Source organism: Schistocerca nitens, chromosome 1, assembly GCF_023898315.1.
Source record: "Schistocerca nitens isolate TAMUIC-IGC-003100 chromosome 1, iqSchNite1.1, whole genome shotgun sequence".
In the NCBI taxonomy this organism is placed as follows: domain Eukaryota; kingdom Metazoa; phylum Arthropoda; class Insecta; order Orthoptera; family Acrididae; genus Schistocerca; species Schistocerca nitens.
Window position 1 is genome coordinate 619,642,837 of NC_064614.1, and position 14,830 is coordinate 619,657,666.

The following is a 14,830-nucleotide window of genomic DNA, read 5'->3' on the forward strand; positions in this document are numbered from 1 at the left end:
TTTCTGAAATTGAAAAAGCTTTCCACGAACTCTAGTGGAACTAATCCCTAGGTCTGGATGGAAAACTAGCGGAGCTCTTGTGCACATCAGACCGTAGGGCGAAGCAGAAACTATACAAATTCCTGATAGAAACTTCTGTAGCTGCGGAAGATCCACTATACTCTGAAAAGAGTAAGATTGTTGCATTTCCGAAGAAACCAAGTGCAGATGTGAAAATTACCACCCACACAGACTAGTGTTACATTCACCAAAATTACCCACAAGAGTACTCCATCGAATGGGAAAACTGAAAATAGATTAGGAATGGAACAATTTGATTTTAGGACAGGCGATGCATTAGAGAGACTGTGCTTGGTAATTGGTAATCGAGGGTAGACTTAATAAAAACAGGAGGAGATTCTAGGAGGCTTTTGATAATGTGAACTGGGATAAAACGTTTTCCGTTTTCAGGGAGAGTTGTATCAACTACAGAGATAGAAGGGGAGACCACCCTCTCTGCAGTAGCTATCATGATAGAATGATACAAGAGGCAAAAATCAGAAAAAAGTTGCCCATCATCAACACTGATATTTATTTTGTGTATAGAAGAGGAAACGAGGAAGGTAGGGGGCTGTCTCAATGTAGGAGTTATTTTGCCGTGAACATGAATAACATACGATTTGTTGAATGACGTGTCAGTAGTCATTATAAGTGGGCAGGAATGAAATTGAGTACTTAATGAAATGGAACATGTGCTGATAGCTGCAATATGCACACAAATAAAAATAAATAGAAACAAATTAAACAGTGCAACAAGTTTAACATGCTGGATTGCTAAATGTTAAATTTTTGCAAGAGTTTCTTGAGGAGATAGACGAATTTTTCCACATTTGGAGTAGAATAGATTAAGTAGGACGATCTAAGAAATACAACAGTAGTAAAAATTCAAAAAGACAAAGGACCTTTCTTAAAAAGGAACAGCGACTAAGAAACAGCTACTAGCATCCAAAATATAAACCTTGTGAAGAAAAAAATTCGTGAAGAGGTATGTTTGGAGAATAGCTGTGTTTGAGTCAAAAGGTAGAAAAATGGGACAAATACTGCATAAATGTGATTAAGCTTTTTGAAAAAGTAATTGATTGATCACCTAGGGAACGAAGATTTGCTTTAAGTAGTAAACAAGGAAAAAAGTCTAACAAAATACGTAATGAACTGAGGAAGTGCTAAAAGGAAAAAAATTGTAGGCGCAGGACTAGATACAAGTACAAGGCGGATCTTTGGTGATATAGACTCAAACAGTTCTGACGAAACGAAGAGGATATTGTGGCTGCACCACGATTTGTCCACAGTCAGACGGATGATAGGTATTAGGAAAGTGACCTGTAAACTTCAGTAACACATAGCGAAATGCTGGGGACAACCATTAGCTGTCTCATTGTCAGTGTGGTAAGTGAACCAAAGTTTGTAGTTCAGGCTATAGATCGACACCTGTTGTAAGGCCCACAAGCAACTGCAACTACTGCAATGCATTAAGTGTAACTGGTGGACCACACCATCCGCACGTTAGCAACATGCACTACACCTGTGCATTCTGTGATTTTGCAACTACGCGCGAGAGGCAGCTGGTGCGTGAGCGCCGTGTGACCATATGCTCAAAGTATGCTGCTGTGTCTTTTGGCAAGGTAGCATCGGTCATCTTCGGCAACTTCTCGCAGGCTATGCAAAGTCTATTTGCCCTCTCTCGCATGATATACAGCCAAATGAAGTCTACATAAATCGTCGCTTGCCTGCAATGCTCTGAGAGGGGAATGGGAGACTGTATCAAACAAGCTTGAGGTCGATATACAAAGCAACTCATTAGCAGTACTGATGGCCAATATTTTATACAACCTTTCTACTATGTCATTGTATCTATTACTCTCATTTACAGAATGTAAGAAACCTATGTAAAAAAAATTAGAGTGTACGGGGGAGATAAAAAGAAACGCTTGTCTTATTTGACAAAAATGTCACAGCAACACCGTTTCTCCACTAGGGTTTCTCGAAATTTTGACACTAGAGATGGGGCTGAAATTGCCACGAGATGAATACTGTTAGCTGTTCCTGAAAATGTCACCCACCCATTTACATTAATGCACAGCCAGCATCATTATGCTCAAATCAGCTAGGTGTTCGATGGATAATGGGGGCATCTTCATTCATGAAACATCTGGTTGTTTTGAGTGTGTTAGGCAATCATTAGCATATACATCCCAGATGTGCGTTAATGTAGAATAATATCACCTTACAGTTTCATTACCAAATGGCGTCATTTGTAACACACTGTTACCTTCTATGTTTGTAAATAAGGCTCTTTACACATTACGTTAGCTGGTGCGACAGTGCTTGCACCTCCATGTTGTTAGGGTTGTTATGCTTCAACAGTGGTACTGTCCTAAATTTTACTTTTACAATGTCAGAAAGGTAATGAATATTAGAGACTGTGGTAAAAGAAAGAGTCCCACAAGATCGAAACTGGTACTTCTACTTTATACTAGTGTTATAATAAATCCTATTAAAGAGAAAGCAGCAGAAGAGTTAGTGAATGATATATTCGAAAGAATTATTGAGTGTTTGTCTGAAAATTGAATCTACCTAAATTTTTTTACAAAACAGGACATTCAGTTCTGTACAATAAATAGGACACACTAACAATTAATGTAGCACGTGAGCAGGAGTCTGTAAGTAGAGTAGAATGCTCCACATTTTTTGGTGTACATATTGATGAAAACTTGATCTGGAGAAGCATATTACTGAGCTTCTCAAACGATTAAGTTTGCCTACTTTTGCTCTTCACATAATTGCTAATCTTGTAAAGAAACATATCAACTTTCTGATATATTTTGCATACTTCACAAAAATGTCCTAAGAATAATTTTCTGGGGTAACTCGTCACTTAGAAAGAGAGTATTGATCACACAAGAGTGAGCAGTAAGAGTAACATGTGGTGATCTGCCAGGGACGTCATGCAGGTACTTCTTCAAGAAGCTAGGCTTTTTAACTGCGTCGTCACAATACATATTTTCGCCAATGAAATTCGTCACAAATAATCCATCACAATTTGAGAAAATCAATGATGTACATCCTACTACACTAGAGAGAAAAATGATCTCTGTTACCCATTTTTAAAGCTGTCATTGTCTCAGAGAGGAGTTCAATAAGCAGTAACAAACATTTTTAACCATTTGCTCAGAAACATAAAATGTCTGCCAGATAGCTAAGCAAGTTTTAAAATCAAATTTAAAATCATTTCTTAATTTGTGAATGAATCTTCTCATTTTGATAAGATCGAAGAGGCGATCTGTTCTATTTGCTAAAAAGATTCAACACCCTAGATAGTATAAATATTTCTCTATTTGAGACAACCAGTATCGACAGTCTTTGCTGTCAGCTTCAGGTTTGTAACAAATTCCATATACATTGAGTACATATCATGAGTTAAGACCTAATATTTGAGATAAAAGTTTTAGTTTGGCATTACAAAAAAACGTAAGTGAAACTGTACATCACATAAGTTAAAAATCTTTTTCTTACGAAACGTCTTCAATTTATGTTGGACCTCACGTGAAGTTATCTTGTGAATAAAAATCAGCACATTATAAAATGTATATCATAGCTAAAATATTTTAAAACATAAAGCACCTTGTGCAAATGGCCTTATCTATATATAAACAGCTCAAAGATGCTTGTTACATCACAAAAACACAGTACGCAGTAGCACATCTGTTTACACAAGCTGGACATATTTTAAACATTGAAAATCTACTTTAAAAGGCGTATAAGGTACAATTGACACATAGTATTGCAAAGAAAACATTTGTGTAGAGTGTTACAACCACTAGATGGCTCTTTACATCGCTACCATGTAGCAGATCGTAAATAATTCTATTTTTACATTTAAAATGAACTACGTTTGTGAGTGACGTTGCAGAATACTGTCAATTACAAAACCGTATTTGTGAGATTTAAAAATATGTTTGAATTGTAAGTAAACTATAGTTTTGTAATCGTTACTATTCTTAAGGGCCACTCACTAGCCTTGTTAATTTTAAGTGTGAAAAGAGAATTATTTATTGTCTATTACATGGTACCGACATAAGAGCCATCTAGTGGCTGTAACATGCTATACAGCCGGCCGGAGTGGCCGAGCGGTTCTAGGCCCTACAGTCTGTAACCGCGCGACCACTACGGTCGCAGGTTCGAATCCTGCCTCGGGCATGGATGTGCGTGATATCCTTAGGTTAGTTAGGTTTAAGTAGTTCTAAGTTCTAGGAGACTGATGACCTCAGAAGTTAAGTCCCATAGTGCTCAGCGCCAGCCATCTGTTATCTTTTCAATATTATCTGTCAGTTCTACCTTATTCGCCGTTTAAAGTAGATTTTCAGTATTTAAGACATATACAGCTTATGTAAACAGATGTGCTCCTGTGTACTTTTTTTTTTATCTATCAAGGATCTGTGAATGGCCATTTACACCAGGTATCACAAACCTTTTATGATGTGCTGATTTTTATCCACATCATGACAACTTGACGTGAGGTCCAACGTAAAATAAACACGTTTCATAACCAAAAATATTTTAAGGTACGTAAATGTGCAGTTCCACTTCCGTTTTTGTAACGCCAAACCAAAACTTTTATCTCAAATATCAGGTCTTAACTCATGTTGTGAGACATATTCCGTGCGTATACACACTGTTACAGACAACAAGACGAAAGCAAAGTCCGTCGATACCGGTTGTCTTGAAAAAATATTTATGCGATCTAGGCTGTTGAATGTAATTTGTTTATACATTTGAGGAAGGTAACGCGTCACAGACGAAAACAGCATTGTAAAGTAAAACTAACGATTGTGCTTCTGTTATTATGAAGAAAGAACCACGTGAAGAACGAACGGGTGGCTGGGGCGCCGGACTCCGGCCGTTACTCACCGCAGGGGGTGCGGGAAGGTGCGCACCACGATGCGCGCCACGGACAGCGGGTCTGCGCAGCGAAAGAAGCAGGGGATGAGGCGGCGCAGCGGCGACCGGTCGACGCTCTCCCATCGCAGCGCCGCCGACAGCACGCGCTGCCCCGTGAAGTTGCGCGCCCAGGCGACCAGCAGCAGCGGCTGGCGCGGCGGCACCTCTCGCGGGCCCGTCGTCGCCGCCGCCGTCGCCACCGCCACGCGCCGCAGCGGGTTCGGCAGGCGGATGCCCACCAGGGGCAGAGGGCCCGTCAGGCTGCAGCACCACACAGCCACAGCTGCTGCATTTCCGTCTTCACTGCAGGCGCGATTACACTGTAGTCATTCTACGAGCAATCTTCACTCCGGACACTGGTGTATCTGGTGATGTTCTCCACAATATACTACGCAAGTACCTTCTTCTACTGCAACCTATAGCCACTTTAAACCACGAGAGACGTTCAATAAGTAATGCAACGCGCGCGCGCACACACACACACACACACATATATATATATATACACTCCTGGAAATTGAAATAAGAACACCGTGAATTCATTGTCCCAGGAAGGGGAAACTTTATTGACACATTCCTGGGGTCAGATACATCACATGATCACACTGACAGAACCACAGGCACATAGACACAGGCAACAGAGCATGCACAATGTCGGCACTAGTACAGTGTATATCCACCTTTCGCAGCAATGCAGGCTGCTATTCTCCCATGGAGACGATCGTAGAGATGCTGGATGTAGTCCTGTGGAACGGCTTGCCATGCCATTTCCACCTGGCTCCTCAGTTGGACCAGCGTTCGTGCTGGACGTGCAGACCGCGTGAGACGACGCTTCATCTAGTCCCAAACATGCTCAATGGGGGACAGATCCGGAGATCTTGCTGGCCAGGGTAGTTGACTTACACCTTCTAGAGCACGTTGGGTGGCACGGGATACATGCGGACGTGCATTGTCCTGTTGGAACAGCAAGTTCCCTTGCCGGTCTAGGAATGGTAGAACGATGGGTTCGATGACGGTTTGGATGTACCGTGCACTATTCAGTGTCCCCTCGACGATCAACAGTGGTGTACGGCCAGTGTAGGAGATCGCTCCCCACACCATGATGCCGGGTGTTGGCCCTGTGTGCCTCGGTCGTATGCAGTCCTGATTGTGGCGCTCACCTGCACGGCGCCAAACACGCATACGACCATCATTGGCACCAAGGCAGAAGCGACTCTCATCGCTGAAGACGACACGTCTCCATTCGTCCCTCCATTCACGCCTGTCGCGACACCACTGGAGGCGGGCTGCACGATGTTGGGGCGTGAGCGGAAGACGGCCTAACGGTGTGCGGGACCGTAGCCCAGCTTCATGGAGACGGTTGCGAATGGTCCTCGCCGATACCCCAGGAGCAACAGTGTCCCTAATTTGCTGGGAAGTGGCGGTGCGGTCCCCTACGGCACTGCGTAGGATCCTACGGTCTTGGCGTGCATCCGTGCGTCGCTGCGGTCCGGTCCCAGGTCGACGGGCACGTGCACCTTCCGCCGACCACTGGCGACAACATCGATGTACTGTGGAGACCTCACGCCCCACGTGTTGAGCAATTCGGCGGTACGTCCACCCGGCCTCCCGCATGCCCACTATACGCCCTCGCTCAAAGTCCGTCAACTGCACATACGGTTCACGTCCACGCTGTCGCGGCATGCTACCAGTGTTAAAGACTGCGATGGAGCTCCGTATGCCACGGCAAACTGGCTGACACTGACGGCGGCGGTGCACAAATGCTGCGCAGCTAGCGCCATTCGACGGCCAACACCGCGGTTCCTGGTGTGTCCGCTGTGCCGTGCGTGTCATCATTGCTTGTACAGCCCTCTCGCAGTGTCCGGAGCAAGTATGGTGGGTCTGACACACCGGTGTCAATGTGTTCTTTTTTCCATTTCCAGGAATATATATATATATATATATATATATATATATATATATATATATATATATATATATATATATATACCGGGTGATCAAAAAGTCAGTATAAATTTGAAAACTGAATAAATCACGGATCAATGTAGACAGAGAGGTACAAATTGACACAAATGCTTGGAATGACATGGGGTTTTATTAGAACCAAAAAAAAAAAAAAATACAAAAGTTCACAAAATGTCCAACAGATGGCGCTTCATCTGACCAGAATAGCAATAATTAGCATAACAAAGTAATGTAATGTTGATGCATTAAGTTGTTCTGAAAGCGGTGCTGATATTCAAGACAATAAAAGCGGGTTAAAAGCTGTGAGCTCTCTGGGGAAGTTAACCTTGCATACTGAGCAACTGTTTCAGCAGGTATCCAGTCTGGCTTACCAAATTCCCAACCAGACTAACATTAATTATAATCTTTTAATAGTCATCTTACGACAACCGGATATATATATATATATATATATATATATATATATATATATATATATATATATATATATATATATAAAGAGAATTTAAATAAAAAGAAATAAATCAGTTTATATTTGGACATTTATTTTAACATTGATCATTGTTCCGTTAAAATTTCAGCATATTAAACTTGATTCATAACTAAACTGGTGCCTTATTTAGGATTGTGAAAATGTGAGTTTGTAATCTTACGGAACACATCAAATATGGAGCCAAGATTGGAAGACTGCATACAACACTGCATTCATAAAATAACACACGAAGAGCGTTGAAACATTTGCAAGAGGAAATTAACCACAACCAACCAATTCAATTTTCACCCAAAGAAATTAAGGTCGTAGCGCAATCCTGTCCGTCATGAAATTACCACACACTGGTATACTAAATTCATACTAATTGTCTGTGAAATCTTCTCGAAATAAATAGCTGAGGGCTACTTTGATGATTACACCACATGCTTCACGTGGTCAACTTGGTTTACACAAGGAGTGTAACTCCACAATAATTTTGATAATTAAAATAAATTACATCAAAACGCAATTTACAAAAGAAAAACCTCGAACTGGTTACTGTCGTCATACTATTAACTTGATGGGTCAAACAATTATATAAGCACGTGGTACTGGTCTCACAAAGTACACCCCACGTGGTTTGAACATAAAGAAAAGTTGCTATATTGAAAAATATTGTCAAGACGAGACGTTATAATCTCACGCACATTCGCATTTAAGATTGATGATCTTAGTTAGAGTTGAGGATCATCAACGCGTGGTTCCACTTTATTCACAAAGTAGTGACAAAGCAACTACTAGAAGATATTCTGAACTTCACACTAGAATTACACTGCGTTGCAATTTAAGATAACATTAGATATTTTAGATCTAAACCTGAAATGAAGGTGATTAAATTTTCAGTTAGGCTGAACTTAAGAAATCCAGTGTCCTACGGACTTAGCAGAGACGCGCTTAGCCGGAGATCTTACCACTTCAGACAGACTGGCCTGGGCATCTACCGAGGGTACCTCACAGATACAAACGGAAGTGACCAGAGAGGCAGATTCCTATACCAATTGACAAGGGGCGGACAGGACCATACCAAGAATAGGAACCTCTTTGCTTTTAGAAAGCGTAGCTACCTGTTCCGACGTTGGTCCTACTATCTCTAGCAGACACGCTTGTCTGCTACCATCAAGCATGCAACTAGAAATATATTTGCTCATTCATCCTTTCACACAGAAGGGAAGGGGGATGACAGTATCTTATCATATACAGTATATAAAAGAAAGCTGATGTAGGTTCCGTATGAGTCTGTGTGACATGAATTACATATAAACTGTGTTTTAAAGTGTAGTAGTCTGACATATCGTTCTTGTTTATATGTAAAAGTAACGTGTTCCACTGCTCAGTCTCCTCTCAGACAGAGTCAGAAACACCACAGTAAATTTCGAAGAGGAATTTATGCCGTAAATGACAACAGATTCAACAGATTAACATGAAAGGAATCCAACAGAGACCTATCAGTAAGACAAAGCAAAGATGATGTTCTTTACAGGAAATGCTCAATATGTCCACCATCATTCCTCAACAATAGCTGTAGTCGAGGAATAATGTAGTGAACAGCATTGTAAAGCATGTCCAGAGTTATGGGGAGGCATTGGCGTCGGATGTTGTCTTTCAGCATCCCTACAGATGTCGGTCGATCACGATACACTTGCGACTTCAGATAACCCCAAAGCTAATAATCGCACGGACTGAGGTCTGGGGACCTGGGAGGCCAAGCATGACGAAAGTGGCGGCTGAGCACACAGTCATCACCACACGACGCGCGCAAGAGATCTTTCACGCGTCTAGCAAGATGGAGTGGAGCGCCAACCTGCATAAACATCGTACGTTCCAGCAGGTATTTATCAGCCAGGTTGGGGATGATGCGATTCTGTAACATATCAGCGTACCTCTCACCCGTCACGGTAGCAGTTACAAAACCAGAATCACGCATTTCCTCGAAGAAAAAAGGCCCGATAACGCTAGATGTGGTAAATCCAACCCACACCGTGACTTTCTCGTCGTGCAATTGAATTTCCACGACAGTTCTAGGATTTTCGGTAGCCCACGTTCTGCAGTTGTGGGAGTTGACAGACCCTCGGAGCGTGAAAAGGGCTTCGTCGGTCCACAACACGTTACTCGGCCAATCGTCATCTACCGCCATCTTTTGAAACGCCCACACCGCAAATACCCTTCGCTTCACTAAATCGCCAGGTAACAGTTCATGATGCCGATGGATTTTGTACGGATAGCATCGGATGATACGCCTCAGTGGCAACCAAACAGTAGTGTATGGAATGCCGGTGTGATGTGCGACTGCCCGAGCACTGACTTCCCCGTGCATAGACGAACCCGCTACAGTCTCCATTTCTTCCTGAACTGTCTCAGCAGCATTACGCCTTGTGCTCGGTCGGCCACTACGGGGTCTATCGTCTAAACAACCCGTGGCTTCGAACTTCGAAATCATTTTCGCCGCAGCTGAATTTGTCAACGGACCTTTACCCATTCGAATCCCCTTCCTCTGGCGATAGGATCGTAACGCTGAACTAGCACATTCCCCATTCTGATAATACATCTCACTAAAAGCGCCTTTCCAGGTAATGTCAACATGCTGCGACTGCTGGCGCATCTGATTCTCTCTCTCATTACAGCTCCTTTTATACACGATTGTCATGCGCAGTCACTGACGTTTTGGTGTCCAGCGCCCTCTGTCGGACATTTTGTGACCTTTCTTTTTTTGGTTCTAATAAAACCCCATGTCATTCCAAGCATGTGTGTCAATTTTACCTCTCTATCTACATTACTCCGTGTGGTTTATTAAGTTTTGAAATTTATATTGACTTTTTGATCACTCGGTATGTACCTATATAGATGGTCTGTATAAAGGAAACAGACACGAGGATAATATTATGGATAAAAGAGGAAGTAAACAGAGTTTAGATGGGAGATGTAATACGATGAGAAGAATTTGAGAGAGCACTGAAAGATTCAAATGAAAACAAAGCCCCCTGAAGCAGATGACATTCTCTCAGAAATATTGAGATCCGTGGGAGAGCCAGTCGAGAAGAAACTTTTTCACTTGGTGTGCAAGATATGTGAGACAAGGGAAATACCCTCAGACTTCAAAAAGAACTGAATAATTCTATTTGCAAAGCAGGCAGGTGCTGACAAGTATGAATGCTACTGTATCATACGTTTTGAATAAACGGACACAAATTATCTGCAGAAGAATTTAAAACTGTTAGAAGACTGAGTTATGGAGAATTGTAGGAGCACGTGAGGATATATCCACCCTATATATTATCTTAGAAGAAATGTTTTACAGATTTACAGAAACTTTTGACAATGTTGATTGGACTACACACTTTAAAATTTTGATGGCAGTAGTGATGAAATGAGGGAGTGGAAGTTAGTAACAATTTCTGTATAAACCATACTGCAGCTGTTAGAGTTGAAGGGCATGGAATGGAAGCAATAGTTAAGAATGGAGTGTGACAGGATGTCTCCAATGTTATCAAATCTGAACATTGAGAAGGCAGTAAAGAAAACTAAGGAAAAGTTTGAAAAGCGATTTGAAGATATGGTGAATAAATTAACAAATGGAAAGTCTGTTGATGACATTCTGAATATGTCAGAGATGGCAGTTTTAATTTTTAAATTTAGTAAAACATGCCTATAGTACAATATGTAGAGCAAAATTTGTAGAATGCATGTGCAGGTGAAAGAGATGGCCTGATCGCTTTTATCTCGCCAGGTTAAAAAAAAAATCAAAAAACAAATAAGTGCCCATGGAAGTAATCAAATCAAATGGCTAGTCTCATGAAAAGAGATGTAAGAGGAACATCAACAAAAGTACAAGAAGGGTAGTGGAATCTAGTCGAATTAAACCACACAATGCTGAGGAACTAGATTAGGAAATTAAATATTAAATGTAGATTAGTTTAGCTGTTTGAGCAGAAAAACAATTAAAAATGGTCAATGTAGAAAGGATATAAAATGCAAACTGGAAATAGCAAGAAAAGCGTTTCCGAAAAAGTGGGATCTGTTAACACATAACATATATTTAAGTGTTAGGAAGTCTTTTCTGAAAGTATTTATCTATAGTGTTGCCTTGTGATGAAGTGAAATGTTTTTACCTTCTATAGTTTCCTCTAGGGCCATGGAAGTTATTACCTGGCATTTTAACTCAAGTCCTATCAGCCTGTCCTTTCGTTTTCCCTACTTCAACATTTATGCAGGAAAACCTCCTTCTTCTTTACCTAATCAGTCCACCTAACTTCTCTAACACTACATCTCAGACACTTCGATTCTCTTCTATTCTCTTTTTCTCGTGGCCCATGATTCACTACCATATAATTCTGTTCTCCTAAGGTATATTCCCAGAAATTTCTGCTTCAAATTAAGGTAGATGTTTCATATTAGCAGAATCCTTTTGGCCAGAAATGCTCTCTTTGCCCATGTTAATCTACTTTTTTTATGTCCTATTTGCATCCTCTGTCATGTTTTATTTTGATGTGCGATTTAAAACTGCCCCTGCGTACATATTGTACCACAAAATTTCGGGAGAACTGCCGGATGTTTGTAACTTCCTGCCACAATATTTCGGCGCAGAGTCTTTTGGCCATCTTCAGGCGATACTGGCGAAAACACAAAAAAATGGTTCAAATGGCTCTGAGCACTATGGGACTTATTATCTATGGTCATCAGTCCCCTAGAACTTAGAACTACTTAAATCTAATTAACCTAAGGACATCACACAACACCCAGTCATCACGAGGCAGAGAAAATCCCTGAGGCGAAAACACACTGAGCTCTGGTATTTAGAATCGGTAGCAAGACTGTCTACGTTGTCTTGGGACTGGGTGGATGGTGTGACATGGGCCAAAGCAAACTGGAGCCACGACAAGGCTACGACGAGGCCAGTAGATGCTGGAGGAAGTTCCTACTCGACGATCCGTTATCAATTTGACGGGGAAACCTATAGATGATGCGACTACGTCTGTGTTAGCAAGACCTCTCAATTTTGCTCCCACACCTGTTTCACCACCACTACTGGACTTCGTCAGTTCCATCGAAGAAGCTGTGTGCCGTCTTGCTACAGATGAAGCTGAGGAAGTGCGCCGGAGTCTTGTCGTGTGTTGACAAGAGCTACACCGCCGAAGAACAACGTCTCGTCTATGGAAAAGGCAGCCCTCCGGAACTTGCAAGCAGACCCGGATACAGTGGTACTTAAATCTGACAACGGTAACGCTACTGTTTTAATGCTACAGGAGGACTATATTAATAAGATTAATGTTTTATTAAGCGACTCAACATATCGCAAAATCGATAAGGATCCTACTATCCGAGTGTTGAGTAAAACAGCAGAAGTTCTGACTAACAGTTTCCTTACCTAAGGAGGTAATTAAGAAACTGAAATCCAATAGTTCAGTTGCACCTAGGCTATGTGGATTGCCAAAGATCCACAAGGATAACGTGCCATTACGTCCATTTGTGAGTAATAATGGAGCAGCCGCCTACGACTTAACATAGTCTTCGCTCAAACCAGTGGTAGGAAAGTGTTCACATCACGTAAAGAATTCTAGTGATTTCATCGGCAGACTTAAGGTATTGCAGCTGCAGAATTACGACTTGTTGGTCAGTTTTGATGCAGTTTCGCTTTTTACAAAAGTACCTCTTGTGGACTCACTACATACATTTTTTATTTAACAACGAGTTTTATGAGCAATCAGACGGTGTTGCCATGGGCAGTCCTATGTCTCCCCTGGTGGCCAATCTTTTTATGGAAGATTTTGAGGTGCCAACACACGCCTCAGCCACTTTTAAATCAACAGTATTTTGGCGATATGTTGATGATAATTTTGTAGTTTGGCCTCATGGTTTGGATCGTCTGCGAGAGTTCCTACAACATCTGAACTCCATACACGAAAACATAAAATTTACTATGGAGTTGGAGAAGGAGGGTAGCCTGCCGTTTTTAGACGTTTTGGTTGGACGTCAGAGCGATGGCATACTTGGTCATTCAGTATATACAAAGCCCAGTCACACAGACCTTTACTTGCAAGCCGCTAGTTGCCACCATCCGGCACAAACTATGGGTGTTTTGAAGACATTGATTCACCGAGCCCACGTCATCTCTGACACCGATAGTTTGCAAACTGAACTGGAGCACCTGCAGACTGTATTTCTGAATAATGAGTATTCATTCCAGCAAGTGGAAAGAGCAAACCTGTAAACGACGGAGCAAATAAGAGGAAGAGGCCTTTAAAACGACTGCCTATTTACCATATATTTGTTTCAGCACAGATAGGCAGAATACTAAGAAAACATAAAGTAAAGCAATCTTTCGCCTTCCTGCAAAAATTTCGTCGCTGTTGGGATCTATTAAAGACGACCTAGAGCTGCACCAGGCAGGCGTTTACAGGAATCCGTGTGAATGCTGCAAATCTTACATAGGGAAAACGACGCGTACTGAGCAGGGTCGCATTGTAAAACATCAGCGGCATATTCGCCTTCTTCAGCCTTGTATGTCTGCCATCGCGGAACATTGTATTTCCACTGGTCATGTCATGAATTACAGTGAGACTAAAGTTGTGGCCCATACGTCTAATGTTTGGACTTCTATTATTAATGAATCCGTGGAAATACGACTGCCTGAAAATGAGTCACTTATTAATCGAGACACCGGTTTTCAGTTGAATTTGCCATGGAATCCAGTCGTTAAAAAACTTCGTGTCCTCCGTAGCCGGCGTAGTTCTGTGATGGAACCGCGGGAAGACAATCGAATTGATATCGATGCGGCGAGTTTTCACCACGGAGACCGCGCGGCGCAGCAGAATCGAACGCGCTCAAGTGGCGCACGCGCAGCGCCAAGTGGATTCACCACGCATGTGCCGGCGGGACCTTAAATACCAGAGCTCAATGCGTTTTCTCCAGTATAACCTGAAGATGGTCAGAAGACTCTGGGCCGAAATATTGTGGCAGGAAGTTACAAACAACCGGCAGCTCTAACAATATTTTATTTTGCTTACATTCTTAATTTCATCTGCTCTTTGGGCACAATTTGAGTTTATCGCTAATCTCATTTCTGCTGCTTCTCACTAGTTTCATCTTCCTTTGGTTTACTCTCAATCCACATTTTGCACTCACTAGACTGTTCATTCCGGTCAACAGGTCTTCCAATACTTCTTCACAGGCCGGCGATACTTGCACAAAATCTGATCAGTTTTGTGTGTTAAGCCATTATAATTGAAGTGTTCTACTGTTGTGTGCTTCCATGATATATCACAAATGTTGCAGTGTCTGTTAAATTTTGTAACCAACTTTTTGAGGACAGTGATTTGTGTTTCAGTGTGGAATTAGTTATCGTCGTTTGGACAAGCAGCA

At 41.9% G+C, this 14,830-nt stretch overlaps 1 protein-coding gene across 1 annotated transcript in view; it reads right to left on the reverse strand.

Annotated features, from left to right (window-relative positions):
• Nucleotides 1–14,830, reverse strand: part of LOC126263161 (pancreatic triacylglycerol lipase-like) — a 268,537-nt gene that overhangs the window by 33,977 nt on the left and 219,730 nt on the right. Inside the window, exon 10 of the mRNA XM_049960238.1 lies at nucleotides 4,948–5,238. Within this exon, the coding sequence (XP_049816195.1) occupies nucleotides 4,948–5,238 (291 nt within the window). The remainder of the gene's footprint in view (nucleotides 1–4,947; nucleotides 5,239–14,830) is intronic.